The sequence below is a fragment of the Borostomias antarcticus genome (genome assembly GCF_949987555.1).
Source record: "Borostomias antarcticus genome assembly, chromosome: 12".
In the NCBI taxonomy this organism is placed as follows: domain Eukaryota; kingdom Metazoa; phylum Chordata; class Actinopteri; order Stomiiformes; family Stomiidae; genus Borostomias; species Borostomias antarcticus.
Window position 1 is genome coordinate 22,759,549 of NC_140245.1, and position 17,726 is coordinate 22,777,274.

General features: G+C 49.2%; 1 protein-coding gene across 1 annotated transcript in view; it reads right to left on the reverse strand.

Annotated features, from left to right (window-relative positions):
• Positions 1 to 6,153: 6,153 nt before the first annotated feature.
• nbeal1 (neurobeachin-like 1) overlaps positions 6,154 to 17,726 on the reverse strand; it is a 67,963-nt gene continuing 56,390 nt past the window's right edge. The window contains 14 exon segments of the mRNA XM_084446801.1: positions 6,154 to 9,206; positions 10,661 to 10,796; positions 11,183 to 11,331; positions 11,553 to 11,714; positions 12,166 to 12,282; positions 12,706 to 12,800; positions 13,708 to 13,880; positions 14,274 to 14,383; positions 15,247 to 15,336; positions 15,426 to 15,542; positions 15,684 to 15,781; positions 16,084 to 16,201; positions 16,419 to 16,528; positions 16,759 to 16,889. Of these exon segments, the coding sequence (XP_084302927.1) occupies positions 9,096 to 9,206; positions 10,661 to 10,796; positions 11,183 to 11,331; positions 11,553 to 11,714; positions 12,166 to 12,282; positions 12,706 to 12,800; positions 13,708 to 13,880; positions 14,274 to 14,383; positions 15,247 to 15,336; positions 15,426 to 15,542; positions 15,684 to 15,781; positions 16,084 to 16,201; positions 16,419 to 16,528; positions 16,759 to 16,889 (1,717 nt within the window). The 3' untranslated portion in view covers positions 6,154 to 9,095.

The following is a 17,726-nucleotide window of genomic DNA, read 5'->3' on the forward strand; positions in this document are numbered from 1 at the left end:
ACCAACCTTGGTGTTTCCTTTAAGAATTCTCCATTGCCATAATAGCCGAGATATGATGAGGACCAGAGAGAGAGCAATCACAACTGTCCCGCAGATGAGTGTCACATGAAGATCCTGGGACAGCCTATTTGGCTCATTCAGGAGCGTCGCCTGACGATCATCGACCCTCTCTTGGGTTCTAAAAAACATCATTATTTGCACTAACCTACATATTGTAAGATACACATCTTCATCAACATGTTAATCTGTCGCAGAAAATCACAGCACTGACGCTTATGCCCACTTGTTACATCTGACAACCTGCCGTTGTACGTGTAATTTCTACGTCATAATGCGAACACCCGTGATGTCAAAGACCGGATAGGACAGCTGTGGCTAGTCCAAGCGGCTAATTAAAATAAATGTATGGCTAGGTTTAAATAGATTTGAGCTATTTTCTTTTAGCTTATTACAATAAACAGACTCAATCACGATCGTTTCGCGAACATTAAGGCAACGTGACCTATGGTAGCCTATACATATGTGACAAATATAAATAGCCACTCTCTCAGCTGGAGGGTTATCCCCAAAACATGTAATATATCACTCAACAGCAGTGACACCCCCCCCCCACCCATGCCATATTAAATGAGGATAATCGATCTCTATGAATCATTCATATTATATATTACATATTATATTAAATATTTGAAACGAGCTCGAGACTAAGCGCTCCACTGCGCTCCTGACCCCGAGCACCCGAGTGCATAGCCCATGATCCGGTGAGAGATAAGCTATAAGATGTCACCGTGTGGCCTATTAAAGTGCCCCCCCGCCCCCCAGTTTGCGGAGGTGGCCCTGGGCTTCCAGCTGGCCATGCGCGTCATCGCTATGAGGATCCTGCACACACACAACTACCTCCCACCTGAGAGGCCACACCCCCAGCCGCAGAACTGCGAGAGAGGGAGTGAGTGAATGCATTGTGGATTGAATAGTCAGGTTTGTGCTGTGCGTAAATAAATACCATCCGGCTTAATGTAACTAATTTCATGACTACATGCCATCATGCATTTGAGGTCTATTGCCAGTAGAGGGGGCGGTTGTGACACATCAGTTCTCCCAGGACAGGTACAAGAATATAACCTTTTATTCGCCATATAAAACCAGGTACAGGTACTCTACATTGGAATTCTTGTTATTGCTTGTTCTTACAATATCTGTTCAGCACTAATCAATTCCTCATTCCAGTTCCTATAGGTACAAAACCAGACATAAGGTTCTCAATCTGGCAATTTACTATCTGTAGTCTAGCAGTCTATCAAATTGACCCGCATATACTTATTCCATCCAATCATGGATGACTGTGAGTGTAATATACCCAGAGAAGTAGTGTAGAGGGGGGGGAAAGGAGAGGACCCAGGACAGACCCTTGTGGAACCCCCGTAGTCAGACTACATGGTTCTGACATCAAACCTCTCCATGTCACCTGATAGGAGCGGCCCGTCAGGTAAGATGCAAACAGGCAGCGTGCAGACCCAATGCACCAAAACTTTGTTTCCCCATCATTAATAATGAGGCAGAAACTGTATTGGTATGCATCACTGTATGGATACATGACAGTTCTGTGCGTGTAAACGTAGGAGCAATAAATAAATCGGGATGGTTATTTTGACCAAAGCACATAAATTCTGGTTGAGTAGAAATGACAGAATAACTTCTTCATTCTTAAAGCCATTTTATTGACCATTGAACATCCTTAAAATCTCAGATTCCACTTCCCTCAAGTTTCGAGATGGGACATAGGCCACAGTATTCCTCACTTCATAAGCCCACTGTATGAACAAGATGCACCCAGTGCAAAACAATCTGTTGAGTTTTCTTGTTGTTCCATGTTTATCCTCAGTATATTTTGGTCATCCATGTATAATAAAGATCACACCGTAGTAAATCTTGATGTCTCTTTTATCATCACGAACACAGCGCTCACTTTCTAGTCCGACTGCTCTCCAACAACTGAAAAGACCGCGCAGCAGCGCCTATTTATATCACACACAAAAAAAAATGTAGTCGCATGTATTACACGTCACAGATAACAGGGAGTTGGACGTGTCTCATAACATACATTCTAAGTTCTATTGAAACATCCCTATACTGAATAACACAGTATAGGACTTTATCAAATTCAAAACATTGGAAACATATTTGCTACAATACTTGTATAATAATATTTCGTTTCTGTAGGCTATTCTATGTGCACTTTACCATCAAATCTAGGCACATAGGGCCTATACTTTAATAATAATATTGTAAGAGTGTGGGAAACAAGAGAGCTAAGAAGAGCTTTTGTGGACGGAGAAAATAACTGTCGTCTTTATTTAACATTCTGCATTCGCTCTGACAACACAACACGCTCTCTCACGTCCCACTTCCTAACGTCATCCCCCGCTAAGGGACATGGGTAATGTAGTCAAATAAACCTTTGAAGTAACAGTAACATCAACAAGGCTAGATCGCTGTGAATTCTAACTATCCAAAACTATATATTGTCCTGCAAGTCAGTGGTCACTACACACGCCCCCACAGAGTTCACAAGAACTGGCCCAAAACGATTCCGGGGCTCCCAAGCAGGTACAGGGGGCCAAGGCAGGGGGGAACAGCAGGCAGGCGACGAGCAGGCACCGGACGGCAGGGCAGGGGGTCCGCAGGAGCCAGGCTTGGCATCGGGACGTCCTACCAGGGGGGCAACCGCGGCGAGAAGGCTGGGCCACCACAACAGGGCGGTCCGAGTCCAGCTGAGCTGGTTTGAGGCGGTCCACCGAGATGCGTTCACTACCCACCCACATCAATGACAAAGTTTTTGTCGCCGGCCTCCACGACCCGGTACGGACCATCATAGGGCGGCCACAGTGGGCCCCGATGGGCGTCGTGTTTGGCAAACACATACTCCGCCGCCTGCAGATCAGGCGGGACCCGCATCTGGGGGACGCCATGGTATGAAGTAGGGACCGGCCGAAAAGACCTGGCCCTGTCCAGCAGAGACAGTGCTGACCAGGGGACTGTAGCACAGGGAAGGAAATCCCCTGGGACCCGGAGGGGCTGGCCATAAACTAGCTCAGCAGAGGACGAGAGAAAGTCCTCTTTTGGTGCAGTACGGAGTCATAGCATCACCCAAGGGAGTCTGTCGACCCAGCCGTCGTCCCAGAGACCAACCTTGAGGGCAGCCTTCATACCGCGGCAGACGAATTTCACCGCCATCAGACGCTGCAACGGCTTCCTGCCCGGGTGCGACAGGCCATGTACGGCATCGAAAACCAGTCTTCTACACGCCTGCGGAACCACTGGGCACGGCTACGCCATAGAAACATCACAAAGCAGCGTTGTGCCGTTGTCATCGAAAGGGATGTCTGCCAGCCGGAGGCCAGAAACCGCCATCCTCCTGGACTATGTTGGGAGGTTTTCTTCACAGTTTAAAGTATTCTTCAGTTACGCACTCTACCCCTGACAGACTGTCCTCATATTTTATTTGCATTGGGCGCACTGTGGAGTGTTTAAGTGAGTTTGCATTGCACTAGCGTTAGCAAGACATGAATGCCCAAATGAGGGGCAGCACGGAAGCAGCTGAAAATAATATCAATCAATCAACAACATAATGATAACGGTTTGTAAAAAATGAGGCTCTAAGTCCAAAATTCCAAACTATCCCTTTAAATGGCTGAATGGCCACACCACGGAATTTCGTGGCTCTGTGCGTGCACAAGTGCGTGTGAGCAGGACCTGCTTGGTATTGCTGTATTCGTTTGATCGAGTGCAGTATGCCAGTCCAAACTGGACTGGAATAGAGGCAGCTCGTGGATCCGCCCAGTGATTCGGATGCACTTCAGAATGTCATGGGTTCTTAGTTGACCCATGCTACACCCTTCCACTGAGTTTCATGAAATTCAGGCAGGCTGGTTATAACCGTGTGACGGTAAACCTCGGTGTGAAAAAGTCAAAATTCCAAAACCACTAACATTTCATTCCGACGGTAAACTCTGACGGTATGAGTTCCATAACTTCAAAGTCAAATTTAAGTTCACAGTAGCCTACCAATCCCCCAAAACATGGTGCACAGGTGCAGCAGTGGATTTGTGTACGATCCGTCACCTGTTAGCTAGGCTAAAGGATAATACATGAGGTGTGCTAATTAGCTAAACAAAACAATAACATTAGCAGCGCAAGTCTAGCCTTATGGCTCTGGCCTCAAAAGCAAATGCATCTCCAGTGTTCTTGCCAGGGATTTCAAAATGAAGGTCACAGAAAATGTTACTTCTTGTAATTTGACTGTGAAAACATTCCAGTGCACATATCCTCTCACCTACTGTAACCACTCCAAACCTATTCCAGGAAAGGTGAACATGCTCACATGTCTGCAGGGCTGCCAAGTTTGACCAAAAACTTGGAGTACATTTTCTTTTTTTTTCTTGAGTTACTTATATTTATTTAGCTTTTTATGTATAAGACTTTACTTTATATGTATATTTCTGTAATTCCACTGTTGCTTTGGCAATATGAACATTTGTTCTTTCATGCCAATAAAGCCCATTGAATTGAATTGAGAGAGAGGAGGAGGAGCCAGAGAGAGAGGAGGAGGAGAGAGGAGGATGAGCCAGAGAGAGAGAGGAGGAGGAGGATGAGCCAGAGAGAGAGAGGAGGAGGAGGAGGAAGAGCCAGAGAGAGAGGAGGAGGAGGATGAGCCAGAGAGAGAGAGGAGGAGGAGGATGAGCCAGAGAGAGGAGGAGGGGAGGCCCGCCGGCCCGCCTCCTCCTCTTCTCTCTGGCTCCTCATCCTCCTCCTCTCTCTCTCTGGCTCATCCTCCTCCTCCTCCTCTCTCTGGCTCATCCTCCTCATCCTCCTCTCTCTGGCTCATCCTCCTCATCCTCTTCTCTCTGGCTCATCCTCCTCATCCTCTTCTCTCTGGCTCATCCTCCTCATCCTCCTCTCTCTGGCTCATCCTCCTCATCCTCTTCTCTCTGGCTCATCCTCCTCATCCTCTTCTCTCTGGCTCATCCTCCTCATCCTCCTCTCTCTGGCTCATCCTCCTCCTACTCTCTCTCTCATCCTCCTCTCTCCGGAGAGAGGGAGAGTGGAGGAGAAGGAGCCAGAGAGAGAGAGAGCGCGCTCTCAATCTCTCTCTCTGGCTCCTCCTCCACTCTACCTCTCTCCGGGGCTCTCTGGCTTTTATACACCTCCTGGCCGACGTCACAAGGGCGCTCTGTGACGTCACGATTTACAAGGCTCTTTTGACAAAACTACCAACTTTGTGAGTCACAGTTGAGTTCGAAAATCACTTGATTGGCACTTTGGGTTAAATTTCTGACAGTGTAGACGTAGTGAGCCGTAAGAGGTCATCCGTCTTATTTCTAGCCACGAGGAAAGACGTTGCCATAAAGCAGGGCTGCCAAGTTTGACCAAAAACTTGGAGTGAGATTTATCCCCTTCCCCGTTAATTTTATTATCGGGCGAGTTGTTGACGGGGGGGGGGGGGGGGGGGGGGATTGATCATTTTTATTGTGATTGTCGCGCGAGGGGGGGGGGGACTTTTGCCCTGAATTCTGCATCTTTGGTCGTGAGGAGGGGTTCGTTCGATCCACCCGATCCCCCCCTGGCTACGGGCCTGTAGTACATCACATGAGAACACACAACCTAACACCCCCACTTGTTCTCATCATCCTAAGCCATCTACCACACTCATAGTAGCATACATTTTAGTTTCCAAAGAAGAACCTCTTGAATTTCACAATTCTGGATTTTGCTACGGGCTTTGTTAATATGTCTGCAGCCATATCTTCTGATGGACAGTAAACAATATCTATCTTTCCTTCACTAATCGCATTGCGGATAAAATGATATTTTACTTCAATATGATATATATATATAGCTTTGGTGAGTAACGAAACGGTTTTGTCTGTAGAGTCGGACGACCGGGCCGATGAAGCGCTTTAATAGGCAAATTGCATTGAGAGTAACAGGGCGTTATCCGTAGGATATCGCCCTGGACCAGGTCTAGGAAAGTTCCAGCATGAGCGTCTCTGTTACTGCTACTTGATTGTTATGGTGTTTGGCGCCACCTAGTGGCCATGACAAAGTGTCCTGAGAGCGACTGGGATGGACTCCATTCAAACTAATCACAACGACTCAATTTTGACAAGACTTTAATGATCATATTCCACTTGTGTATACAAAGTAGTTTGTCTGTACAGATCAGGGAGACATTTAAAACAATCTGTTACAATTTAGTACCTGGAAAGTGCAAAAAGTACATTTCAAATACACCGAAATAAAAATCATGCTGTACATTATATATTGTATTTATAAATAATCACAGATATACACACATCCATTTGGTGACCGTCACAGAGAAAGCAGCTAAGGTAAGACACAAAATAGTAGTTTCTGATTTATTCAAATTTGTTTGGAAAGTCCTTAATTCTTGGTTCCCATAGAAACTGGAGTATGATTGTGGAATGCTTCCTGGATGGGTCAAACACAGAACTCTGCGCTCCAACCGGATGAACGGCCATGTGATGCAGTTGAGGAAAAGGCACTCCATTAGGTTCAGAGGTGGAAGTCTTGATAGTGTTCTTGTCTGAACAAGTTGAGTTCGACAAACAAAGCGAGGGGGAAAAAAAAACGTGGGTACAAAAATCAACACACCCCAATGATAACCGGATATGGAGTATGCAGCATTTGAGACACATGTCCAAAAAAAAGTATTTCAAACAAATGACTAAAGGACTCGTGTTGGTCAACTGCAGCCTCAATGGAGATTTAGATTAAAGTTGAGACATTTTAAAAATAAAAGACCAAACAAAACAACCCCAATTCACACCTCAGTCTCAGTCCACACTTACAGTATGACGGGGTCAAAGGTCAGAAGCAGGGGCTGTATTCAACTAGAAAGGTCAAGGGTCACATCAGCTTGCATATTCAGTCACACTATGACATCAACACCCTTAGTGAAATAAAGAATTTGGCTTAAAAATAGATAATCACAGACACAATGACTCAGTCACACAGAGATATGGTGCTCAAAGAATTACTCATCATCATGACTTTCGATCCACACAAAAATCAAAACATGGTAGTTACAATTATGTCATTAGAGGGACTCAGAGAGTTTGGAAGCATGGGGGACAAACGCATAATCTCTCTCTCTCACACACACACACGCACACACACACACACACGCACACACATCAATCTCTCAAGGCATACACGTACATACAGTATATTTTCTTTCTTTACTGCATTGATTGAACTCCTGAAAACCAGTTATCAGTCACTCCTAACTGTAGGGTGGGGAAATCACGCATCAGGAAAGAAACGCCAAACAGAGGTGATGAGAGAAGTTGAAGGCAGCTGATAGGGCTGTTCCATGGCAGACTACGTCTTCTCCTCCAATCACACTGTCCCCGTCAGAAACTAGGAAGACTGGAGAGTGTTGGTCAGCCTCAGAGAAAGAGAGGCTGGAATGTACCATTCAGTCCCTGCAGGGGGGGCCTGTATTGCTGTAACACTGACATCTAAGAGAGCCCTTCTAACCCCCACCCCACAGGCCCCACACACCCCTCCTGGTTGGTTCTGTGGTTGCTCCCATCAGACCACTTAGTCAGGAGGTTTAACTCTCCCTAGCACAGAAAGATTTGCATGTAGCCAAGTTACAGACACTGCACGACTTTTAAAAAGCAACTTAGCACTCTTCATAAATAAAACACAGATTCAAGTACGGTAACGTAAAACATTCTATGGTTAATCTGATGCAGAACTGCAGCTTTGGGAACGGTGTGGTGCTGCGCACACCGGCGTAGTGATCTGCTATGTGAGGAGGCTCGCGGTACGTGAGAGAACCGCGTGTGTCAGTGAGTACTGGACTATTTGCTGCAAATAGTGCTTTTACACCACATGGATAGCCCTCTGGTCAGGTTGTAGTAGTGTTAATCGTACGGTCAAGGCAGGAACCGCGGCTCAACCCGTGTGTGTGTTCGCTAACTCTCTCCATCGCTCTGGACATTAAAGCGACGAGTGGACTTAACCCGTTTTTATCTCTGTGGAGAAAAATGCCATGCGAGTACAGTACGCCTCACCGCACCACACCTACAACACACACACACACACACGTCGGTGACAAACCCATATCCATCAGTAACAGAGAACACCCTTAGAAAAACAGACAACAAACAGACAGACAGAAGAGCCTGAAGCCGGTAGCTGACTGAGCAGAGCTCCACTACTGCATAACGCCTCAGGACCTAACCTCAACCTGGCTGGAACGGAAGAGCTCCACTACTGCAGAGCGCCTCAGGACCTAACCTCAACCTGGCTGGACCGGAAGAGCTCCACTACTGCATAACGCCTCAGGACCTAACCTCAACCTGGCTGGAACGGAAGAGCTCCACTACTGCATAACGCCTCAGGACCTAACCTCAACCTGGCTGGACCGAAGGATAACCAAGAAAAAAGGCCACTAGGGAAAGTAAAAGAGAGATAATAGAAAATCACACACCCCGCGTGCAACACACACACACACACACACACACACCGAGCATCCTGCTGACCGGTCTAGCTTGAGGACCAGAAGAGGCGGGTCTCGGCATGGACCACTTCCCTCAGGCCTTAAAGGTGAACGGGTCAGCGGCGCAGACCGGCGGTGTGTGTGTGTGTGTGTGTGTAGAAGGGCTCAGCCTGACAAACTCCAGTAAGTGATGTTGATCAGGAGAGTAACGACCATGGGGGGGGGGCGCATACATGGATCAGAACCTAAGCGCCCGCGCTGGATGGTTCCGTTCCTCGCCTGCTCCGCGTCCTGCGTGTCCACGCTACCCTGACGCACACGCCAGATACACACCAGATACACGCCAGATACACGCCGGATACACACCAGATACACACCAGATACACACCAGATACACACGCACATAAATACAAACAACGATTCTTACTTCCGATGCTCTGCTCCCTCCCCCCTGACACCCCCCCCTGTCCGTGGTCGGTACAGTCACCAGCCAATCGAATGAGGCGTGACCCAATCTGATTGGGCAGAATGCAGTGATTGGCAGGGCTTGATATGGGGGGGGGGGTCAGTTCTGGTTCTGGGTGCAGGTTCTGTGGTACTCTGTCTCTCCTGAGGAGATCTGGGTCAGCCGCTTACTGGTACCCCACAGCTTACGAGAGATCTGGCCGGAACGCATCTGAGAAGAGGAGGAGAGGAGAGGAGAGAGGAGAGGAGGAGGAGGAGAGAGGAGGAGGAGAGAAGAGAGGAGGAGGAGAGGAGGAGAGAGGAGAGGAGAAGAGAGGAGAGGAGAGGAGAGGAGAGGAGAGAAGAGAGGAGGAGGAGAGAAGAGAGGAGGAGGAGAGGAGGAGAGAGGAGAGGAGGAGAGAGGAGAGGAGAGAGAAGAGAGGAGAGGAGAGAAGAGAGGAGGAGGAGAGGAGGAGGAGAGAGGAGGAGGAGAGGAGGAGAGGAGAAGAGAGGAGAGAGGAGGAGGAGAGGAGGAGGAGAGGAGGAGGAGAGAGGAGAGGAGAGGAGGAGGAGAGGAGAGGAGGAGGAGAGAGAAGAGGAGAGGGGTGCAGGAGGTGAAGAACAGAGGAGAGGAGGTGAAGAACAGAGGAGGAGGAGAGAGAAGCGTGAAGTCAAAAGACAAAAAAGAAAGAAAAAAAGGGGATATGATTCATGAGTGAATTGATTGGTTAGTGCTTGATTGACTTGTGTGGTGAGTCAATTCAAAATCAATGTTTGATTCACTTGGAGGTGAGTCAATTTCAAACAGAAAGGTGAAAAGCAAGAAGCGCGTAGATGATTCAGCTGGAGGAAGAGTCTCGTGTCGTTATCCTGTACTTGGGTAAATATTGGAGCGGCCAAACAGCCTAGTTCTAGTTCCTATTACAGGAACCGCAAACAGGGATGACTATCTTAACTTGGGAGTGATTAGTTCGATCCTAGTGTTAGTTCTACTTGGATGGCGACCGATACACAGTAGTAATAATGGCTTGGTTTCGCTTGACCCTTGAGGGTTAGTCACAGCTGTCATGTCACAAATCAAAAACAACATCATTGAGATAAAGCATAATAACTATAAGAATTGCACATCAGGTAAACAAAGTAAACATAGGATGCTACACGACCCTTGGAGGTAATATATCCCAGTGGTAGAATGAGGTACACACAAGAACATGTTTTCTTATCACAGCACTATTACCAGAGCAGAGTGTGTTCAGGAGGGGAAGCGTGCGTGTGTGAGTGTGTGTGTGTGTGTGTGTGTGTGTGTGTGTGTGAGAGTGTGTGTGTGCGTTATTGACAGATTGGGGCGATAGAGACAGCATCATACTGTTGGTTAGTAGTTGGTTAGGACCATCGATGAGGAGGAGAAGTGTGCATGCACCCGGGGTCAGAACTAATCACTCTGGCTGAAAATCACATTGAAAGGAAATCACAGCGTGTGTTTGTTTCGAGGCTCAGTGTGGCGATGGCCCAGGGGCCGGGCGGGGTTAGAGGTCAGGGTCATTCTGTGGGGCTGAACATGAACTTGTCCCGGAGGTGCAGCAGGCGTGCCGGCGAGCGCACCCTGAGGGGCGCCAGCAGGGGCGTGGCCATGAGGGGCGTGCCCTCCAGGGATTGGGCGATGTAGTTTCTGAGGGAGCTCTTTACCTCGGCCGGCTTGCCCACGCCCACGATGATCAGCTTCCCGTCCTGGAGGCCCACCAGGGCGTGGCTCTGCTCCTTAGTGACCGACACGCAGCGGACGGGAACGCACATCGCCATGGGCGCCGCACACAGGGCCAGGCTGGGGGGGACGGACACGTGGTTATTACAGGTTTATAACACACACACACACACACACACAGACACACACACACAGACACACACACACACACACACACACACACACACACACACACACACACACAGGGCCAGGCTGAGGGGGATGGATGTGGTTATTACAGGTTTATAACACACACACACACACACACACACACACACACACACACACACACAGGGCCAGGCTGAGGGGGATGGACATGTGGTTATTACAGGTTTATAACACACACACACACACACACACACACACACACACACACACACACACACACACACACACACACACACACACACACACACACACACACACACAGGGGGTCAGAGAGAGAGCAGCGGAAGGTGTGAGCTCACCTGTACAGGTCTCTGATGGACAGGTATCCCTGCTCGCTGCCCAGGACCACGTACTCACCGGACACACACATGTCCGTCACCTGCTCCTTCAGGGGCTCGGACGCCAGGTGCTTCCCGTTGACGGAGTACAGGTGCAGCGCGTTCTTATCCTGGGGACCACACAACACACACAGTCTCCCTAGGGCAGTGGGCAGAGCGCGGGTGTGTGTACGCGTTGATCAGGTGAACTACTCAAGGCCGCGGTCTACTTCCTGTTTAACAACGGTATACTTCCTGTTTAACTTAGACTTAAGCTTTAGAATATGCACATACAGTAGCTGAAGGAGTGTGATGTGTGTGTGTGTGTGATGTGTGTGTGTGTGTGTGTTACCTTGAGCGTGGCCTTGGCCTCCACGCAGGTGTGCACGACCAGGTGCCCCTCCCAGGACACGCACAGGTGCAGGATGGACACGGGCAGCGAGCTCTCGCACGGCGGACGCAGGCTACGCATGTACTGACCCCGGCGCACGCCGTGGATGAGCACCGTACCGTCCTGAGAGACACACACACACACGCACACACACACAGAGGAGATGAAACAACCACACACTCACCGAAAGTGGAAATGAACCATCTTTAAAAAGAGTGCTGGTTGTGAGGATTCCCTGCTTTTAGAGCGCAATCCAGAACGCCAGACCTCCAGGGTGCACTTGTTTTGACTGGCGAAGGAACGCAGTTCAAGTCGCTCGTCAGAACATAATAATGTCAATTAAAATGTAGGTTATCCTCTATGGTGTTAAAAGTAAGCACTTGTATGTTCAGTTGTTAGAAGTAAGCACTTGTATTTATTATTATTATTATTATTATTATGTTCTGAAGCGCGACTTGAATTGCATTTCTCGGCGAGTGAAAACGAGCGCACCCTGGAGGTCGTACGCCCGTGGCCAGGCTCCGCCCTCATGAGGACCGCCCCTCAGAAGTAGGACACGGGCGGTGAGACTCACCCTGGAGCCCGACACGGCCATGTCCAGCTCTGTGCTGATGCTCACGCTCACCACCTCGTCCCTGTGTCCATAGAGCACCTGGACCGGCTTGGGACACAGTCCCACCGGGGCCCCTCCCTGAGGGACAGACAGACAGGGAGACAGACAGACAGGCAGAGAGACAGGGAGACAGACAGACAGACAGGGAGACAGACAGACAGACAGACACAGCGGCGGCCAGACAGACAGACAGACAGACAGGCAGACAGACAGGCAGGCAGGCAGGCAGGCAGGCAGACAGACAGACAGGCAGACAGACAGACAGACAGACAGACAGACAGACAGACAGGCAGGCAGGCAGACAGACAGACAGACAGACAGACGGAGGGTCAACAACCGCAGTTGAAAATCAGCCAAGCTAAAACGGATTAATCATTAATGTGCACTTTCCCGGGAATTTAAAACTGTATAAATAAAATATATTAGCCGTACCCACGTCCCCCCCATGTACGCACACACACACACACACACACACACGCGCATGTACACACACGCACGTACCTGCTGCAGCACCTGCCACACCATGCAGGTGGTGTCTCTAGAGCCGGAGATCAGGTGGATCCCACAGTGGTCTGTGGACACACACGTCACGATGTCTGGAGAGCACACACACACACACACACACGTTACTATACACACACACACACACGTCACGATGTCTGGAGAGCACACACACACACACACACGTTACTATACACACACACACACACGTCACGATGTCTGGAGACACGGAGACACACACACGTTACTATACACACACACACACGTTACTACACACACACGTTACTATACACACACACACACAAGTTACTATACACACAGACAAACACACACACGTTACTATACACAAACACACGTTAATATACACAAACAAACACACACGTTACTATATAAACACACCCACACGTTACTATACACACACACGTTACTATACACAAACACACGTTAATATACACAAACAAACACACACGTTACTATATAAACACACCCACACGTTACTATACACACACACGTTACTATACACAAACACACGTTAATATACACACACAAACACACACGTTACTATATAAACACACCCACACGTTACTATACACACACACGTTACTATACACACAGACAAACACACGTTACTATACACACACACACACACAAACACACACGTTACTATATACACACACACAAACACACGTTACTATACACACACACACACGTTACTATACATACACACACGCTACTATACACACACACACACACACACACACAAACACACGTTACTATACACACACAGAGAAACACACAGGGCTGCCACTGCATCTACAGAGTTGATATTAATACAGACAAACCTAGACTGTGTGTGTCTATGTGTATGTGTGTGTATATGTGTGTGTGTATGTGTGTGTGTATGTGTGTGTGTGTATATGTGTGTGTGTGTGTATGTGTGTATATACTGTATGTGTGTGTGTGTGTGTGTGTGTGTGTGTGTGTGTGTGTGTGTGCTCGTACCCATGTGTCTGATGTGCTGGCCCACAGTCTTGCCCTTGACCAGAGAGGTGACCCTCAGGCTGTTGTCCCAGTGGCCGCCACTGAACAGCAGCTTCCCGTCATGTGACACCACGAACAGGCCGGCCGCCACCTCCACGCCCGGAGAGAAGGGCCCGCCCACAAACCGCTGGGTCCTAGAGGGAGGAGGACGGGGGAGGAGGAGGAGAGAGGAGAACAGAGGAGGAGGAGAGAGGAGGAGAAGCCTGAGCATGCTGGGCCAGGATCTAATGTGTGTGTGTGTGTGTGTGTGTGTGTGTGTGTGTGTGTGTGTGTGTGTATGTGTGCGTGCGTGAGTGAGTGTGTGTGAGAGTGTGTGTGTGTGTGTGCGTGAGTGAGAGTGTGTGTGTGTGTCTGTGTGAGTGAGTGTGTGTGAGTGAGAGTGTGTGTGTGTGTGTGTGTGTGTGTCTGTGTGAGTGAGAGTGTGTGTGTGTGAGTGAGAGTGTGTGAGTGAGAGTGTGTGTGTGAGAGAGTGTGTGTGTGAGTGTGTGTGTGTGTGTGAGTGAGAGTGTGTGTGTGTGGGGACTCACTTGGGGTTGGCCACGGTGGGGTCTTTGATGAAGGTGAAGTAGTTGGAGATGTTCTTATCGTATGGCAGCCAGCCGTGGGTTCCCATCAGGCAGTTCTGACTCAGGGTGACCTGGGAAACGCAGTTCACAAGTTCCCCTCATCATAATGACTACAGAGCGAGGGAACAACAGGCCCCGGCGCTCGATCCACACGCTCACGGCTCTTCTCTGTCTGGCCCTGGCCCCGTGGGGGTGGAACAAACTGCCCACTGACGTCAGGACAGCAGAGTCACTGCCCATCTTTCACCGCAGGCTCAAAACTCACCTCTTCAAGAAGTACTACAACAATCCTCCCTCTTAAGCACTTATTGTAGGCCTATTTATATTTCTTACTACTCTTGCACTTTGGCCTTAGCACTAGATTAAGCCACTTGTTTAGAAAGGAGATGCACTTGTGAGTTCTGGCGAGTAGTAGCACACTGACTACCTATGTTAAATGCAATTACTGTAAGTTAATTTTGATAAAAGCGCCTGCTAAATGACTATAATGTAATCTAACGGGTCGAAATGAACTTTTCAGCTCATCAGCCAAATGTCTGGTACAGTGTAGATGAAAAATTGTACCTGGTATGAGCCAACAAGGCTGATCTTACTCGCGCTGTGTCAACGTTGATATCTTATTGCAAAAATGTTGTCCGTGCTATGATCCATAAAGGCTGATAGTGCACTGAACCATCAATGTGGATATTTTGTTGCAAAAAGCGTCACCTGCCAAAATGTTTGGTGGCTTCCAAAACACACGCCAAATTAAAAATATACCCGCGTTTGGCGCTTGGTGGGTGTTAATTTCGAACCCTGTACTGTAATATGCGCCGTCACCAAACTCGGATGGATGGATGTTGTTCCAGATTGTTCTGGAATGTCTAGACCAGCAGAGCGGAGGTATTCCTCCGGGCTCGGCCTCCCTGACCTCTGACCTCTGAGGCAGACTCACCATGGTGTCCGGGCTTCCCTGGGTGATGAACGAGTGGGACTGGTTCTTGGGGACCACGGCCTTCACCAGAGGCACGTTGTCACTGATTCCCTGAGAACAGAGAGCCGGTATTAAACTACGCTTGAGAGGACTCACTCTGTGTGTGTGTGTGTGTGTGTGTGTGTCTGAGAGACACTAACCTCGACGAAGAAGGACTTGAGCTCCGTCAGATGTTCGAAGATGCTGAGGGGGAAAGTGTCCAGCCGAGCCTTCCTCTTCTCCGCCTCCTCCAGGGACAGACGCACAGGGTGGGGCTCCTACACACACACACACATACACACACACACATACACACGTGCACGCACGCACACACCATCAAAAGCCATACAATACAGCCACATCTAAAGTGTAACCCACGAGAGTTTCGAAGGGCTCAATCTCTAGTACTTCCTGTTTACCTTCAGCAGCTGGCAGGGGGTCTGTCCGAAGTTGCTGATCATGCCCTCCACGGCTTTGCGCTCCTTCTCGTCTGTGATGGCGTCCAGGTCCACCGCCCCTGGAGCAAACAAACAAACAAATAAACACACACCCGGTTAACAACATGTCCGCTCAGTCCGTACAGTCAGCATGGAACATTGCATCAGCATCACTGCTCGTTTACCTGATCTTCATGTTTTTATTCCGTTATGTAAAGTGACCTTGGAGTCTTAAATGTGTTGTCTTTATCATCTTCCCGGTACTACAGGCTGTGTTTAGCGTTAGCGGCTAGCTACCTTCGTAGGTGCAGTAGTAGAAGACGTCTATAGACAGGCTGTGTTTAGCGTTAGCGGCTAGTGCTTAGCCTTAGCGGCTAGCTACCTTCGTAGGTGCAGTAGTAGAAGACGTTGAGTGCCTCCACGGCTGCAGGGCCCCTCTGCTTGTAACCGAAGATCAGATCTATCCACTCGTGCAGGTGGGCCGACACGTACTCCGACTCCTGTAACACACCACCACCGCAAAGACACACGTGAATACTACACACACACACACACACACACACACACACACACACACACACACACACAGAGACAAAGCAAGACACACACAGGTAATAAATCAAGACAAGACTCCACAGGGAGTGCGTTTATCCGGATCATCGCGCGTCGTGTGAGAGTTCCCCGCTGACGTGGGCGTGAGAAGCGGGCGGGGCTCACCAGGGCCTTCCGGTGCTTGTAGATGAAGTCCTCCGGAGACTTGGCCCATTTAGGCAGAATGACATCGTTAACCTGCTCCTTGGAGATCTGCAGACGCCCCAGATCAAAGCCTTGGGGGACAGAGAAAGGGGGCAGGGGAGGGGAGGGGTGGAGAGAGAGAGAGAGAGAGAGAGAGAGAGAGAGAGAGAGAGAGAGAGACAGACAAAGAGAGAATGAAAAAAGGAATTATTTCTTTAGGGGTTTGCAACAATATCTTGTGTTGAGCTTGTCGTGTGTGTGTGTGTGTGTGTGTGTGTGTGTGTGTGTGTGTGTGTGTGTGTGTGTGTGTGTGAGCGCGTACCATTCGAGTTCTCCAGGAACTCGGGGAAGTAGAAGAACTCTGGGATGAGCTCCTTGACGTCGTTGGGGTTGTCCATGAGGGTCTGCCAGGTGGCGGGAATGGAGTGGAACTGACGGTCCGCACAGTCAAACCTGAGCAGGGGGAAACGCACCGCGTCACGCCCCAACACAACGCCCAGGGGAAACGCACCGTGCTAGAGTCACGCCCCAACACAACGCCCAAGGGAAACGCACCGTGCTAGAGTCACACCCCAACACAACGCCCAAGGGAAACGCACTGTGCTAGAGTCACGCCCCAACACAACGCCCAGGGGAAACGTGCTAGAGTCACGCCCCAACACAACGCCCAGGGGAAACGCGCCGCGTCATGCCCCAACACAACGCCCAGGGGAAACGCACCGTGCTAGAGTCACGCCCCAACACCACGCCCAGGGGAAACGCACCGTGCTAGAGTCACGCCCCAACACCACGCCCAGGGGAAACGCACCGTGCTAGAGTCACGCCCCAACACAACGCCCAGGGGAAACGCACCGCGTCACGTCCCAACACAACGCCCAGGGGAAACGCACCGTGCTAGAGTCACGCCCCAACACAACGGCCAGGGGAAACGCACCGTGCTAGAGTCACGCCCCAACACAACGCCCAGGGGAAACGCACCGCGTCACGTCCCAACACAACGCCCAGATCGTCTGGGGGGTCAACAAACTGTTGGTTCCAACCAAGGTTATTATAGTTGACGAAAACGAACTAAAAAAAGGAAAACTAGGTGGGAAAAAACATTTTAGATAACTGAAATAAAATAAAAACTAGGCTTTACAAAAAACGATAACCAACTAAAACTGTATTGTGTGTTTACAAAATGAACTAAAATAAAGTAAATTATAGAGAAAATGTCCTTAGTTTGAGTCAGTACAGTACATAAGCCTAGACGTGCACCAGATGGTTTGTTTTGCACAGAGAGTGAAACAA